The 15360-nt window shown below is 37.8% G+C and overlaps 1 protein-coding gene across 1 annotated transcript; it reads left to right on the forward strand.

Annotated features, from left to right (window-relative positions):
- Positions 1 to 110: 110 nt before the first annotated feature.
- pfas (phosphoribosylformylglycinamidine synthase) lies at positions 111 to 15360 on the forward strand. The gene is made up of 29 exons (XM_016548763.1): positions 111 to 259; positions 853 to 980; positions 1533 to 1665; positions 1760 to 1865; positions 1956 to 2154; positions 3632 to 3737; positions 3834 to 3974; positions 4059 to 4183; positions 4858 to 4986; positions 5155 to 5286; positions 5378 to 5506; positions 5960 to 6033; positions 6191 to 6347; positions 6432 to 6493; positions 6578 to 6739; positions 6817 to 6915; positions 7153 to 7284; positions 7586 to 7816; positions 7929 to 8109; positions 10781 to 10864; positions 10980 to 11135; positions 11381 to 11500; positions 12267 to 12412; positions 13069 to 13276; positions 13364 to 13455; positions 13680 to 13794; positions 14047 to 14193; positions 14334 to 14474; positions 14935 to 15360. Exons 2-29 carry the CDS (start codon positions 857 to 859, stop codon positions 15240 to 15242), a joined length of 3939 nt encoding a protein of 1312 aa, XP_016404249.1. The 5' UTR covers positions 111 to 259; positions 853 to 856; the 3' UTR covers positions 15243 to 15360.

Raw genomic sequence — 15360 nt, forward strand, 5'->3', positions numbered from 1 at the left:
GCGGGGGACGAATTTACGTGATATTAAAAGTGGGGGGGACACGTCCCCCGCGTCCCCCGCGTAATCTACGCCCCTGGGTACTACCTAACACAGATATGTGCGCATGCGCATGGAGGCTGCTCCTTGTGGCGGAAGGTTCGTGTTTAATCCACTGACACACGTGTTTCTGTGTGGCGTCTTCAGTGGTCAACATCAGCACACACAGTGGGCCATCTCACATCTGACAAGTCTACCAGCGGGCCACTCGAGCAGCCGTCAAGTAAGATACTTGCTTACCATTTTGAAGCAGAGAAGTTATAAACATACTTGTTTTGCTAAGTTACCATTTAAAATATTTATTATAAATGGCTGTGATGTATACGCACCGAAAAGTTTGTAAATAATTCGCAGGCTGTTAGTTACCTCACAACAACCTTCTCAGTGTTCGTAACGTTACTTATTATTAGTATATGACTCCTTATTGTTAGCAAATTCATACTAAGTGTTTGTCGTGGTATTATTCATTTATTCGTGTCATTTAAATTAAGTTTACCTTTCAATCTAACCCATTAACACTTTTATTTTAATTAAATAGGTGACCTCTGTCTAGGCTGTGATTGTCTTGCCTTGTGATGCAACCCACAAACTATTTGTTTGACCCCTGATTTAGTTAATCCCTTATTCCCCATAGAAGCCAATCAGTCTAAAGCTTTTCTCTTTGAAATAAATTAACTGACTAAACTGAGATTTTTTTTTATTGCTGATAAATTTATGGTAAGACAGGAAATGCTTTCCTATTATGCCCCAGTATGCACAGTGGAAAAAACGTTTGCAGCACAAGTTGTGGATATTCTCTTTCTGTCTTTCTTTCAGGATCATGCCTGTCGTGCGGTTTTACAGAAGAGAAGTGACCGGTGAGGGTCGGGTCATACGAAGGATCGCACAACTGTATCCAGATGTCACTATAATAACAGAGCTTTGCTACAATGTAGAGCTGGACGGTGAGAGAATGTTGTATGAAATAGCAATGAGTTTGTGACTCAGTGGCAAGTCAAGTCACATTTATTTTAATTGCGCTGCACAATACATATTGTTTCAAAGCATTAATAAACAGGAAAATAGCAGTATTAATGTTGCAATTTAAAGTTCTTCAGTTATGAAATTAATACAATTTCAGCTGTAAAGCAGCTCTAAAAAAAGACAGGTCATTATTCAACTCAATTTAGTTCATTAGATTAAGTTTAGTTCAGTGAAAGTGTCATTCATTTGTTATGAAGCAAACTTATTTCAGCTCATGTCAGTTCAGTGTTGATACAGTTTAGTTCAATAACAGTGTCAATGTTGCAGAGTTCATCAATTATGAAACAAATTAATAAAGCAGATCTAGAGAAGGCAATAGTGTCATAATCCAGCTCAGTTTTGATCAAGTGTTGTTTTCATGCAGTGGTGTGAGTGCAGCCATGTTGATAATATTACAATATTAGGTGTCTTTTAAACCTCAGCTGTGCCTCTCTTCATCTTTGTCATCTCATCATCATCTCTTTCTCTCCCAGGGTCTGACTGTTTAAGTGTGGAGCAGAAAGGTATATTGTGCTGGTTGTTTAGTCCTCCTTATTCTGTCAGCTTGATAGAGGAGCCCACTCTAAAACCAGTGAATGGTGCAAGACTGGTGGAGATTGGACCCAGGTAACCTCTAACACTGCCTTATCATGATGGTATAGCATCGTAATCTTTAATATAACTCACATCACAACTTTCAATTTAATCTTGACCTTTATAGGTTGAACTTCTCCACTGCTTGGTCCACCAATGCTGTGTCCATCTGCCGAAGCGCAGGTCTGAGCCGGGTGACGAGAGTGGAGCTCTCCCGCAGGCATCTGATCAAGGTCAGGAGAATAGCTTTAAATAGCTTTACATTTCAGTGAGATTTTTTTCCCCCCATTTTGATTAAAAGCTCTCTTTTCATCTCCATCTAGCCCCAGGATGGACATAATGGTGTATTGAAGGACGGCGAGATGGAGAGACTGATTTGCTGCTTGTATGACAGTATGACCGAATGCGTTTACTCCCAGCCAATCACGTCGTTTGCTGTTGATATTCGGCCACAGGAAGTGTTTGAGGTGGACATTCTAGGAAAAGGTCGTGTTGCCTTAGAGAATGCCAATGATGAACTTGGTAAGAGATGTTTTTGGAGTCTGGACCACTTTTCCACTAAAAAAATAAAAATAAACTAGCTTGATGTACCATGGTAATACCTAGTGAGAGGCAGATTAATCTGGCAATAGTTGGTCTTTCCGACATTTTTCCACATCATCTGATTGGCCAAATTGTGAAAATTCTCATATCTGTTAAGTACTAGTGTAACCATCTGATGCTATCTACCATTTTACCATTACTTTACAAGTACAAGGATATAAAACCAGAAGCAGTATCACATGAACTACATGAAAATGACATTATTCTTAAAGACTAAAGACACTGAAATATTTTAAAAATGACTTAACTTGCTTAAGAACTGTGTGTGTAGGCAGTATTCAGTGATGAAATCTGCAACTCTTTCTTCTAGAAATAATGATCCAGTATTTTAAGGTCACATGAGACTTAACATGATTAGAGGAACAGTGGATGTCACAAGATAAGAGGAGCCTATTTGATTAGATCACGAGGTGTTTGAAAGGAAAGAATGAATGACTGTATGAGAGACAGTAAGCCGGTGGGTTACACCAAAGTTCACTGCCTGCATCTAAGATTAGTGAAGGCCTACTGGGTTAGAAATAAAATTACATAGATTTTTGGCTGTTACTCTGTTATTTAAGCCTTCATTACAAAGAGATCATTAACAGTCCATTAAAATGTAAAGGTATTTCTGTTTTGGGGAATAGGTCATAATAGTTTTTCTTCATTGAATTGGCCTTTCACTAAGTCTGACCTTAGCAAATTTTGCAGCCATTGTCTCAGACAAGGTTTTGCTCTTTAACTGTTGTACGCTACCGTTAAAAAATTTGGGGTCAGTAAGTTAGTTTTTTTTCTTGTAGAGAAATGAATACTTGTATTTAGCAAGGAGTCAAGGCCACATTAAATTTATCAAAAGTGACATTAAACGTTTACATTGTTGCAAAAAAATATGTGCTGTTTTTTCTTAACTTTCTGATAATCAAAAAATCCTGAAAAAATGTATGATGTTGTCCACAAAAATATTTAGCAGCACAACAGTTTTCAAAAATTTGATGGAAGATATGTCTGTTTTGATAGTTTTAACTGCAATTTTATTTAAATTATTTTTTTTTATATAAATTTGTTTCTGGGTCACTTACAGTAGCGATAAATGTTACTCAAGGCGTTTTTTAAGTGTTTTTATTTATGTTACTATAAAAAAATTAATGTTGATTTAATCATTGAAGTGTCGAAAGTAATAGTTACAGTACCATAATAAAGTAATAGTTACAGTACCATAATAAATGCATTATGAACAGGATGTCCTGTAAAATGGTTATCTTGTCAGAGTTAGCAACAGTAACCAAGGGTGGAGGTGCTTAGCAAGGGTCAGTTTAGAATATTTTTTGTTTTTGCATCCGTTTCTGAGCATCTTTTTCTTCATTTCATGTTTATCTGGTTGTTGTCTGTCTGTCTCTATTTCTGCATGTATGAGCAGGGTTGGCGTTTGACTCTTGGGATCTGGACTACTACACTGCACTCTTTCAGAAGGTGAAAATGAATCCCACCAGTGTAGAATGCTTTGATCTGGCTCAGTCCAACAGGTGTGTGCACTCCAGAGAATAAACACCATTGGAAAGTGTTACTTTTATCTACAATAACATGTACAATGACAGTCTCATGCTCTCTCTGCCCTGCAGTGAGCACAGCCGCCACTGGTTCTTCCGAGGGCGAATGATCATTGATGGAGAAGAGCAGGAGGAGACGCTCTTCAGTCTTATAATGGGTACTCAGCACCATAGCAACCAGAACAATGTCATCAAATTCTGTGACAACAGCAGGTTAGATGCTTCACTGTGAATGTCAACCCTTTTGAATAGCACTTGGGCAGAATGTCTCAATATGTGGTTCTTGTGTGTTTGTAGTGGCATTAAAGGCATGGAACTGGAGTGTATGTATCCCACAAACCCTGCGCAGGCCAGTCCATATAAAAGCCGACATGCTAGCAGACACATCATCTTCACTGCAGAGACACACAACTTCCCCACCGGTCTGATCTTAAATACATTTAACCTGCTTGCTTATTTATTTACACATGTGTTAGAGGCCAACCTAAATTAATTCTAATGAGAATTAAAATAGTTATTACTGACAGCATGATCAATAAGCAAAATATTAATTGTAGCATTGAAATATTCAAATATTTTTGCAAATATTTTAATAATATAGCACATTGAACAGTGCTATGTTTTAGTAATAGTATTATTTATATATTATTACAATATTTTTTTCTTGAATTTTCTTGAATTTATTTTGACTTGAATTAGCTTTTATTTGTGTATTTACCGTTATCATTAAATTTTTTTCAAATACGTTCAATTAAGTTTTGTCTTTTTTATTTTGATTTTGAAAATATTTCTGTTGCGTAAACTTTTTATTTCAGCTAACTGCCAATTAATTGTTTTTTTTAAATCTAATAATAATAATAATATTTTATTTCAGTTTTATAATAATCGTGTGTGTGTGTGTGTGTGTGTGTGTGTGTGTGGTGTGTGTGATTACCGCAATGAAAAAAAAAAACTATATATATGTGTGTGTGTGTGTAATAATATTTTATTTAACCATTATTTCACCTAATGAAAACAATTAGTTTTTTAGATTTAGTTAACAATAACAACAATAATGTTTATATTTGAGTCATAAAATGCTCTTTATTATTCCCAGGTGTTGCTCCATTCAGCGGAGCCACCACAGGTACCGGCGGGGGGATCAGAGATGTGCAGAGTGCCGGAAAGGGTGGTCATGTGATCGCAGGCACTGCTGGGTACTGCTTCGGCAACCTACATATCCCAGGTAAGCCTCAAATCATTGGGCTCCTGAAAATATTAATCCATTTGTTCTGTTTGAAGAATAAACCTCAACAACTTAACTGAATAGGGCCCTAAAACTCAGAGTTCATTCTTTTGCCATATTTTGTTTTGTAAGCACACTTTCCCATATCCAGGTCTTTTCTCTTCTCAGGGTTTGTGCTCCCATGGGAGGAGGACGGGTGGGAGTACCCATCCAGCTTTGCTCCTCCACTCCAGGTGGCCATAGAGGCCAGTGACGGAGCCTCTGACTATGGCAATAAGTTTGGGGAGCCGGTTCTAGCAGGTGAAATGTAGCAGGGCAATAGCCATCTGTTTATTTGTGGTTTTTAGCTTGTATCTACGGTTGTTTACTTGTTGTTTTCTTCCACATTAAGGCTTTGCTCGTTCCTTTGGAATGCGTTTGGTTAACGGTGAACGACGGGAGTGGATCAAACCGATCATGTTCAGTGGTGGGTTGGGCTCTATTGAGGACCAGCATGTGAAGAAAGAACAGGCTGCACCAGGTACACAAGGAAAAATATACACCTAATGCACCATAATCTTTTTAGAAATTATTTTAGAAATACATTTATTCCTGTGATGGCAAAGCTGACTTTTCAGCAGTCATTTCTCCAGTCTCGTGATCTTTCAGAAATCATTCTGATGTGATAATTTGGTGTTCAAGAATCATTTCTTATTATTATCAATGCTGAAAACAGTTGTCCTGCCATTTTGTGGAAAACATAATACATTTTTCAGTTCAAAAGGATAGTGTTTATTTGGAATATAAAATCTTTTAACATTATAAATGTCTTTACTGCCATTTTTGATTCATTTAATGCATCCTTGTTGAATAAAAGTATTAATTTCTTTTAAAAAATCTAACTGACCCCAAACTGAATGGTAGTAATATACAAATAGCCTTTATCTCTTTATTCATTACACTGTTTTTTTTTTTTTTCTCTTGTCCTCGGGAGGTATGGAGGTGGTGAAAATTGGAGGTCCTGTGTACAGGATCGGTGTTGGCGGAGGCGCTGCCTCTTCTGTACAGGTACACAAAAATATCAAAATTAAATGAATATATATACAAGCTGCTCTAAAGTTCAGGGGGTTTTTTTGTGTTTGCAGAGCATGTCTGTGTGTTGCATTTTTCATAGACTGTGCGATGATGTAATTTAATGCATGCATGTGTGTATGTATTATTGTAGGTTCAAGGTGATAACTCCAGTGCCAGAGATCTTGGAGCAGTTCAGAGAGGAGATGCTGAAATGGAGCAAAAGATGAACCGGGCTCTCAGGGCCTGCCTGGAGCGAGAGGAAGGAAACCCCATCTGCAGCATTCATGACCAGGGTGCTGGGGGCAATGGTACAGGTTTTTATAAGTGCAGTATATCCCTACTCAACAACAGAAACATGTTAAAACTTGTAAAAACAACTTGTATTTGTGTAGGTAATGTGTTAAAGGAGCTGAGTGAGCCTGCTGGTGCCGTTATCTATACTAGCAAGTTTAAGGTGAGATAAAGACTTTAATAAAACATCTGTATCTTGATTTTTATGTCAAAATGTTTTATATACATATTTTACCCTAATGTTTAGAGAGGTGACCCCACGCTCAGTGTTTTGGAGCTGTGGGGGGCGGAGTATCAGGAGAGCAATGCTCTGTTGCTCCGCCCCTCTGACCGGAGCTTCCTTGAGAGGGTGTGTCAGAGGGAGAAATGTCCTGTTGACTTTGTGGGCAAGATAACTGGTGATGGCAAGGTGAGTCAAACTACCTTTTTGTAGCTAAAAGTGTATTTTGGGACACCTCCTGCTCATGTGCATGTATTGCTCTATAGATTGTGTTGGTGGACGACCTGTGTAAACCTGTGCTTGATAGTGGGCGGTGCCCTGTGGATCTAGAGCTGGATTGGGTCCTGGGAAAGATGCCACAAAAGGTGCAAAAACAATCTATATTGTAGATTAAACCCTACCAGATATGGCCTGAATCTGCTCAAGGCTTCATTAGGAGCATTGCTGATAAAGAAATTAGAAATTGTGGTGAAGTGCACCCTCTCTTGGCTAATTTTTGAATTGCAGTGTCTAGACTCCCAAATTTAAATGATCAAATTATGCTTTTTGGATTTTTACTATTATGTTGCTTTCCACTCAGTCAGGTCTACATCTCTTTTTAGGAATTTGTATTGGAGCGCATGGCTGTGTCTCTACAGCCTCTCTCTCTTCCTGTGGGTCTTTCTGTTCTTCCAGCTTTGGAGAGAGTTCTCCGGCTGCCTGCAGTGGCCAGTAAGCGCTACCTCACCAACAAGGTACCATACTCACTCCTTAGCACATGCATAGTAATATATGACTTTTTCATAGTTGAATATTGCAGGTTGCAGGTCTGATCTGAGTAGTGCAAATTTATACACTTCCATATATATCCAGACATTAAAATGTATCGTCTTGCCATCTTTAATTTTTTTTTTTTTAATAATTAGATTAAAATATTAAAATGAATTTCATTATTTAATTTAAATATTTAATTAATTAATTGTCTTATCTAATATACAGGCATTACAAAGGAATTTTAATGAAATGCAATACATTTTTCACAAAACCCTGTTCCAGGTTGATCGATCTGTGACTGGTCTGGTTGCTCAGCAACAGTGTGTGGGTCCTCTTCACACTCCACTGGCTGATGTAGCTGTTGTTGCCCTGTCTCCGTTCAGCCTCCAGGGTGCAGCCACGGCAATAGGCGAGCAGCCAATCAAAGGGCTGGTGTCACCAGCAGCTGGGGCTCGAATGGCTGTGGGAGAAGCTCTCACTAACCTGGTGTTAGCAAGAGTGTCTGCTCTGAAGGTGAAGAAGCCTTTGCATTTTTGAACATGTTAAGTGACTGAGTGCATGTAATTTGGAAAAAACGCACGCACACACACACATCACCCAAGGATATCGGTGCATATCTTCACAGGATGTAAAGTGCAGCGGTAACTGGATGTGGGCTGCTAAGCTGCCAGGAGAGGGAGCGTGCCTGTGGGAGGCGTGTCAGGCCATGTGTGAGGTCATGGGTCAGCTGGGAGTGGCTGTGGATGGGGGGAAAGATTCACTCAGCATGGCTGCACGTGTCAGTGGAGAAACTGTCAAAGCCCCAGGTACCAGTGTTATGCATGTCTGAATTAGGGATGGACAACAGTTGATTCTTCTAACACATAAAAAAATGAAAAGGTGATTGCTCATAAAGTATAGCATGAGTATGTCACACATGTGTTTTATACTCTATTGTTTAAAAGTTTAAGGTTAGTAAGATTAGTTTTTAGTAATAAATTAATACTTTAACAAGGATGCATTAAATTTAGCAAAAGTTGCAGTAATGGCATTTGTAATGTTACAAAAAATATTTTTCAAATAAATGCTGTTCTTTTGAACTCTCAATCCATCTGAGGATCCTGAAATAAATATATCGCAGTTTCCACAAAAAATATTAAGCAGAAATGTTTTCAACATTCATAATAAATGCAAAATTAAGCTTTGCCATCACAGGAATGAATTACGTTTTACGAATTACGTCAAATAGGAAATAATTATTTTAAATTATAACAATGTTTTGCCTTGGTTAAGAGACTTTTGAACAGTAGTGCCTATATATTAAATGTTTATGTAATAAATATAATAAATATAATATTTTGTAAATATTAAAAACATTTATTTAAAATTGTGCATCAAAATTGGATGCATCTGAAGGCACATGCCATCAACTCTCATCACATCCATGTCACACATCCACAGCACCACCTAATGCATTCAGTTGTAACTGAGGGATTCAATGATAAAAGCATATTTCATGGTTGCTTACAGCACGCAAAGATGACTTTACATAATTTAGAGCTAGTTTTACTTGAGTTAACATAGATGGGGTCACCACTCACCAGAGGTGGGGGACTCGAGTCACATGACTTGACTCGAGTCTGACTCGAGTCGCAAATTTAAGGACTTGTGACTTGCATGACTAAATAAAGAAAATTACTAGACTTGACTTGGACTTGAGATCCAGTGACTTGAGACTTGACTTGATTTGACCTTCATGACTCGGCAGGACTTGACTTTATAACAACTCTAATTATTATTATAAATCATTGCGACATAATTTGGTAAACAAAACGCAAGCCACTGAACCAGTGGCAGAAGTGATCCGAGTCTGCGCAGTTCATGACACTGCACGAGCACAGTCAGGAACACAGCGCGCCAAATACAGGGAGCAAGAGAATCTCCCGAGATGTTTGGATAAACACTTCGAAACTATGCATTTGCTGTATGCATTTACAAAGCCAGGACGTCGGCACTTCAAAAAGGAAAGGTATGTAAGCTTGTTCGATCGTTGAAAACAGCATTGGTCTTAAAATTCAGCTTAAGTCTGTCATTAAATTAAAGTGATTATAAATGATTAATCTCATGTTTGTAATTAATTAACGATGTCAAACTTTAAATTCGCTGGCGTTTGCCTCTCAACAGTGCTTTAGTGTTAAGCATCCCTCTTTGTAAATCAATATATGGAATTGTACCACGGAAACTACAGTGTTTTATCGATTAGTGATGTTTCTCTTGCACCCAAAATCCAAGATATGTTGTCAAAATGGCCCTAGTATGAGTTTTTATATTTATAACATACGATATTTAGTAATATTTTCAGCGCGGCTGCCAGTTCCGTTCAGCCCACAGCTTAAGAGTTACGCGCGTCTCTAAGCAATACTGAACGAATCCAGGGATTTGAACGAACCGGTTGAGTGATTCAGTGGTCCATTCTTGCTTGTTCATGAACGAATCAACTGTTTAGAATGAATCAGTTCAATGAACGCTTCTGTGATAAAGCAGTGATTTGCCACCACTTACTGGCGGCATTAATGCCATAGAGTAGGCCTATCATAGCTTTAAATGCATAGCTGTCAATTTAGTTCTTATTATAAAATCAAAGAAATCAATAAGTTACAGGGGAAGATACATGCACATTAACAGCAATAGGCTTCTTGTTTTGAGCCATGACAATAGTTTTCAAGAACAATGTAGGCATGGAACAATGTCATGCAAAGTGAAAGAAACAATCCAAATAGGGTGTCTATATCCGATGAAAATTTTGGGTCCATTTTATTTCTGATATAAGGGGTGATTTGTAGTCAGCATTGCATATTATTTAGCGTGCTCCCAGACTGAATCCCAGTCTTCGCTGGATATATTTAGTGCAAAATAATTTTCCAACATCTGTTAAATATTATCTGTCTCCTAGGATGGTCAAACTCAATATAACATAAATATGAGATGCATATTTTTATCTTGTATTTTTATCAATATTTTCTCAATTACAGACTTTAGCGGTATACAAAGTAGTATTTTGCCTATATTCAAAATGTTATATTTAAAACATTATTATTTAAAATGTATAATTAAGAAAGTTAATTTCTGAGGAAAAATTAATAAGGTCGTGTGGCAAAAAAATATTTGTTCCTGTTTGATACTGTGACTTGACTTGACTTGATCCTTAGCAGGACTCAACTTGACTTGCTTGAGGTGAGCCACTGACTTGACTTGACTTGCTTGATTTGTTTGTACTGTGACTTGAGACTTGCTTGAGACTTGATGGTAGGGACTTGAGACTTGCTTGAGACTTGAACATGTGTGACTTGCCCCCACCTCTGCCACTCACTAGTACTACTCAACTAGACATTTGCCCTTACATATACCTAGTTGTATGTGATTTATATTCTACAGTGGATAATACATTGCCTGCATGCATTTTATGTCATAGTACAAACTGCTCTCCTTGTGTTTTAGGCTCTCTGGTTATCTCTGTGTATGCTGTGTGTCCCGATATCACAGCCACTGTGACCCCTGACCTGGACAACCCTGATGGCAAAGGTTGATCCTGGATCTTTACCACTTTTAGCATTTTTAACCTCTCATATCAGTCTTATATTTCTGCTAATGTATACTAGTGTGTACATCTCTCACACGCTCTCTCATCCTTTCTCAGGTGTGCTTCTGTATGTGCCTGTGAGCTCCGGGAAATACAGGCTGGGCGGCTCTGCTCTAGCTCAGTGTTATGGGCAACTCGGAGACTGCAGTCCAGATCTGGATCAGCCGGACAAACTCTCTGCTTGCTTCAACACCACACAGACATTGATTCAGGGTCAGTCTTTGCTATTATGATTTTTTGTGTTGTTGTTGTTACTACATTTTATATATTGATACATTAATAGCACCATTCTTCCTACGCAACACTGTTAAAAATAACAATAAAAAAAAAAACATCCATAAACTGATCTAGGGATAATTTTTGCTCTTCCCAAACTCTGCTGGCCCTATTTGTTGATTCTCAAAGCGCGGCAGCATTTTATCTCTATACGACCTGTTGATTTTAACTTTATATTGCAGATCGACTGCTGACTGCAGGACATGATGTCAGTGATGGAGGGCTCATTTCCTGTCTGCTGGAGATGGCCTTTGCAGGGAATCGTGGGATGGATGTGGACTTGCCTTTAGAAGGCGTTGAAGGTTGGTAATAAAATAATTTGTTTTGAAAAAAAACTTTTTCATTAAAGTTTCTTGTGCCAGCCATCATAAGCCCGTTTCCATCCACTTTTTTATTACAGTCTGCATAGAAAATACCAACATGCATTTTGCAAGTTTTATTCACATAAAAAAAATAACATGCACTGAATTGTTTTGGTTTTATTCATATGCTATTATAGTATTTATTAATATTTTGAATTAGCATTTATTTTTTAAAATACAAATAAGTTTGTGTAGATCAGTGTTTTTACTAGTTAACTAGTCACTTACTTGTGTACATCCTTATTTGTGTGATTTTGTTTTTGTAATCCTAGGTAAGATGTTGCATTATCTGTTATTAAAAAATGATTATAAAATACTATTATATAAAGTATTATTATAATCATGTTATAAATATTATTATAAATTGCTATATAAATATTTTTAATTTTAGTTTACATTTTAGTCATTTTAGTACTTTAGTACAGCTTAATTTTTACATTTTTGTTTTACCTTTTTTATCATATACATATATTTTATGTTATTTAAACCTTGTCAGTTTATGAAAGTGATTTTTGATAGATGTAGTTTCAGTTAAAAATAACAATTCTTCTGCAGAAGTTTTTGTACTCTTGAGCACACAAGGGAGAAATTCTGTGAACTTCTCATTTTTGTGATTCAGATTTTTCACGAGAATAAATTTGCAGCTTGGATGGAAACATAGCTATAGATGTAATGTCTCATGTCTTTCCTCATTCCTCTCTTTCAGTGATAGAGGCTCTTTTTTCAGAGGAGCTTGGTCTGGTTTTGGAGGTGTGTGAGAGTAATGCATCAAGTGTCTGTCAGAGATACACAGATGCTGGTCTCCTCTGTCACAGAATTGGCAGAACTTCTGGTTTTGGTCCTGATGCCAGGGTGAGCCAAGTTCTTTTCACTTAAAAGCATATGCATGGATTAATGGAGCTCAGTGGAATATTATTGGACCTCAGTGATTTAAAGGATTAGTTCACTTCCAGAATAAAATTTTCCTGATAATTTACCCACCCCCATGTCATCCAAGATGTTCATGTCTTCAGTCGCAAAGAAATTAAGGTTTTGGAGGAAAACATTCCATGATTTTTCTCCATATAATGGATTTAAATGGTGGCCAACGGGTTGAAGGTCCAAATTGTAGTTTCAATGCAGCATCAGAGGGCTCTATACAATCCCAGCCGAGGAATAAGGGTCTTATCTAGCAAAACAATTGGTAATTTTCTAAAAAAAAAATATATACATTTTACCTACAAATGCTCGTCTTGCACTAGCTTGACTTCACGCATTACGCAGTCACGTTGGACCTTCAGCCCGTTGGCCACCATTTAAATCCATTATATGGAGAAAAATCCTGGAATGTTTTCCTCAAAAACCTTAATTTCTTTGCAACTGAAGACAGAAAGACATTAACATCTTGGATGATTTGAGGGTGAATAAATTATCAGGAAATTTTTATTCTGGAAGTGAACTAATCCTTTAAGTGTGCAAAAAAAAAAGCATTCAATAACTGCTGATTTCTTCTCCATACTGTCTTGTAGGTCATAGTGAGTGTGTGTGGACAGGAAGTGCTGAATGAGCGTCTACCCACACTTAGGGCGATATGGGAAAGTACTAGTTTTCAACTGGAGCGACTGCAGGCTAATCCACTGTGTGTCCAAGAGGAAGAAGAAGGGCTTGCTTCTCGGACACAGCCATACCTCAAGCTCACCTTTGACCCCTCCCAAACACCCATCATTAAAGAGCTCTGTGAGACCATGAACCCATTTGACAATCACAAATCTTTCCCATATTTATACTTGACCTGTATGTTAACATATTTGGCTTGTGTTTCAGCTTCTGGGAAACCCTGCGTAGCTGTTGTGAGAGAAGAAGGTAGTAATGGAGACCGAGAGATGTCTGCTTCTCTGTTCATGGCTGGATTTGAGGTAAAGACACCTACACAAAGAAAGATAAAAGTTTGTGTTTTTAAATATATATGTGTGTTGGAGTTTGTAGTAAGTACATTTTTTTATTAAAAGAATTTAGGGATGATGCTTGTTCACTAAAGCACAAATGCTGCTTGTTTGCTTTTAAAGTTTTTAATTTTAACTGCTAACAAGAATGAGTTTTTAATTTTGACATTTGACCTTTTCTCTTATATGATCTGTAGGTGTGGGATGTCACAATGCAGGACCTGTGCTCAGGCTCCACGACCCTTGACCCCTTCCGAGCCGTGGTGTTTGTGGGTGGTTTTAGCTATGCAGATGTGCTGGGGTCAGCTAAAGGTGAAAAATCACACTATTGCTTGTTGCAGCAATCTTACATATCACTGCTGAACTGTATGTTAGTTCTGCTATATAATGATAACAAGCATTAACTCATCCCCACCATTAAATGTACGTATGACCTTAGATTTGTGACTCAGATCATAGGTTATTTAGTACTGGCCTTGCCACTCTGCATACTGAAATTGACTGGCTCTTAGCATTTGTTCTCTAGCTGATCATCTAATGCTTTAACGTTTTATTATTCATCAGGGTGGGCTGCCACAGTGACCTTTAACCCCAAGGCTCGTGAGGAGTTTGATCGCTTCCGCAACCGTGATGACACGCTGAGTCTTGGGGTGTGTAACGGATGTCAGCTTATGGCTTTGCTGGGCTGGGTGGGTGAAAGAGAGGATGGAGGTGAGAGATAAACCTTTTAGTTTTAGTTTGTAAATCCCAATCATAGCCTCAAGAATTTACCTAGTTTCTTCTCTCTGACTACTCTCACTGTATTTTATTTAAATAAATTAAATATTTTATTTTATTCATTTTTATTGTAGGTTCTGATGTTACTCTGACCCATAACAAGTCAGGTCGGTTCGAATCGAGGTTTGTGAGCGTAGGTATCCTGCCCTCTCCGGCCATCATGCTTAAGGGAATGGAAGGATCTGCTCTGGGCATTTGGGTCGCTCATGGAGAAGGTTAGAATTATGTTTATTGTAACACTGTACTTTCCAAGTGCATTTACCTCTACTGCAAGTGAGGTCCAAAAGTCTGAGACCACTAGAAGAAAAAAAAAAAGATTAAAAAATATATAGTTTTTTATTTAAAAAAAAAAAAAAAACCTTTTTAAAAAATATAATATAATTATTTTCATCATAAATAGAACTGTAATTTTAAATAAAAATGTTTATTTTATTTTTTAAACATTTTTTTTAAATCAACATTAAACTTAATTTGTGTTAAAGGTTTATTTTTCATTTATTTATTTTTTTAAATCCCAAAACTTATGCACTGTATGTTTGTTGGGTGTATTGTAGAGGCATCATTTCGGCTTATAGTTAGATCTCTTTACTGACAAGGATACAAAGGCAAAAGCTCTGCAGTATGTGTTGTTCCTCTTGAGTGACTTCTTAAAAACTCCTCTCTTTTGTTCCACAGGTCTGATGCAGTTTCGTTTTCCTGAGGCTCAGAAGAAGCTTATCGGTGCCTCTTTGGCTCCTCTACGTTATGTGGATGACTCGGGGACCCCGACTGAAATCTATCCTATGAACCCCAATGGTTCTGCACAAGGTGTGGCAGGCATCTGCTCAGCAGATGGCCGTCACCTGGCCATGATGCCCCATCCAGAGCGGGCCGTGCTGGGCTGGCAGTGGGCTTGGGCCCCTCAGCACCTCAGGGGATCACTGGAGGCCTCACCATGGCTTAGCATGTTACGTAATGCGGCAGTCTGGTGTCAGAGCTCATAGAGATATGCTACTGTACAGTTGTGATAGACGACTAAACAAATAGGCCAACTAGACTTATTACAACTTATTAAAGGGATAGTTCACCCAAAAATAAATATTGTCACAATTTACTTACCCT

This window comes from Sinocyclocheilus rhinocerous, unplaced genomic scaffold, assembly GCF_001515625.1.
Source record: "Sinocyclocheilus rhinocerous isolate Xijiao unplaced genomic scaffold, SAMN03320098_v1.1 scaffold1606, whole genome shotgun sequence".
In the NCBI taxonomy this organism is placed as follows: domain Eukaryota; kingdom Metazoa; phylum Chordata; class Actinopteri; order Cypriniformes; family Cyprinidae; genus Sinocyclocheilus; species Sinocyclocheilus rhinocerous.

Bases quoted from the DNA above. Each gene is read 5' to 3' on its own strand.
- pfas (XM_016548763.1), top strand. From the start codon at position 857: ATGCCTGTCGTGCGGTTTTACAGAAGAGAAGTGACCGGTGAGGGTCGG. The intron at 1,666-1,759 runs GTAACCTCTAAC...TGACCTTTATAG, and splicing joins CTGGTGGAGATTGGACCCAG to GTTGAACTTCTCCACTGCTT. The intron at 3,738-3,833 runs GTGTGTGCACTC...TCTGCCCTGCAG, and splicing joins GATCTGGCTCAGTCCAACAG to TGAGCACAGCCGCCACTGGT.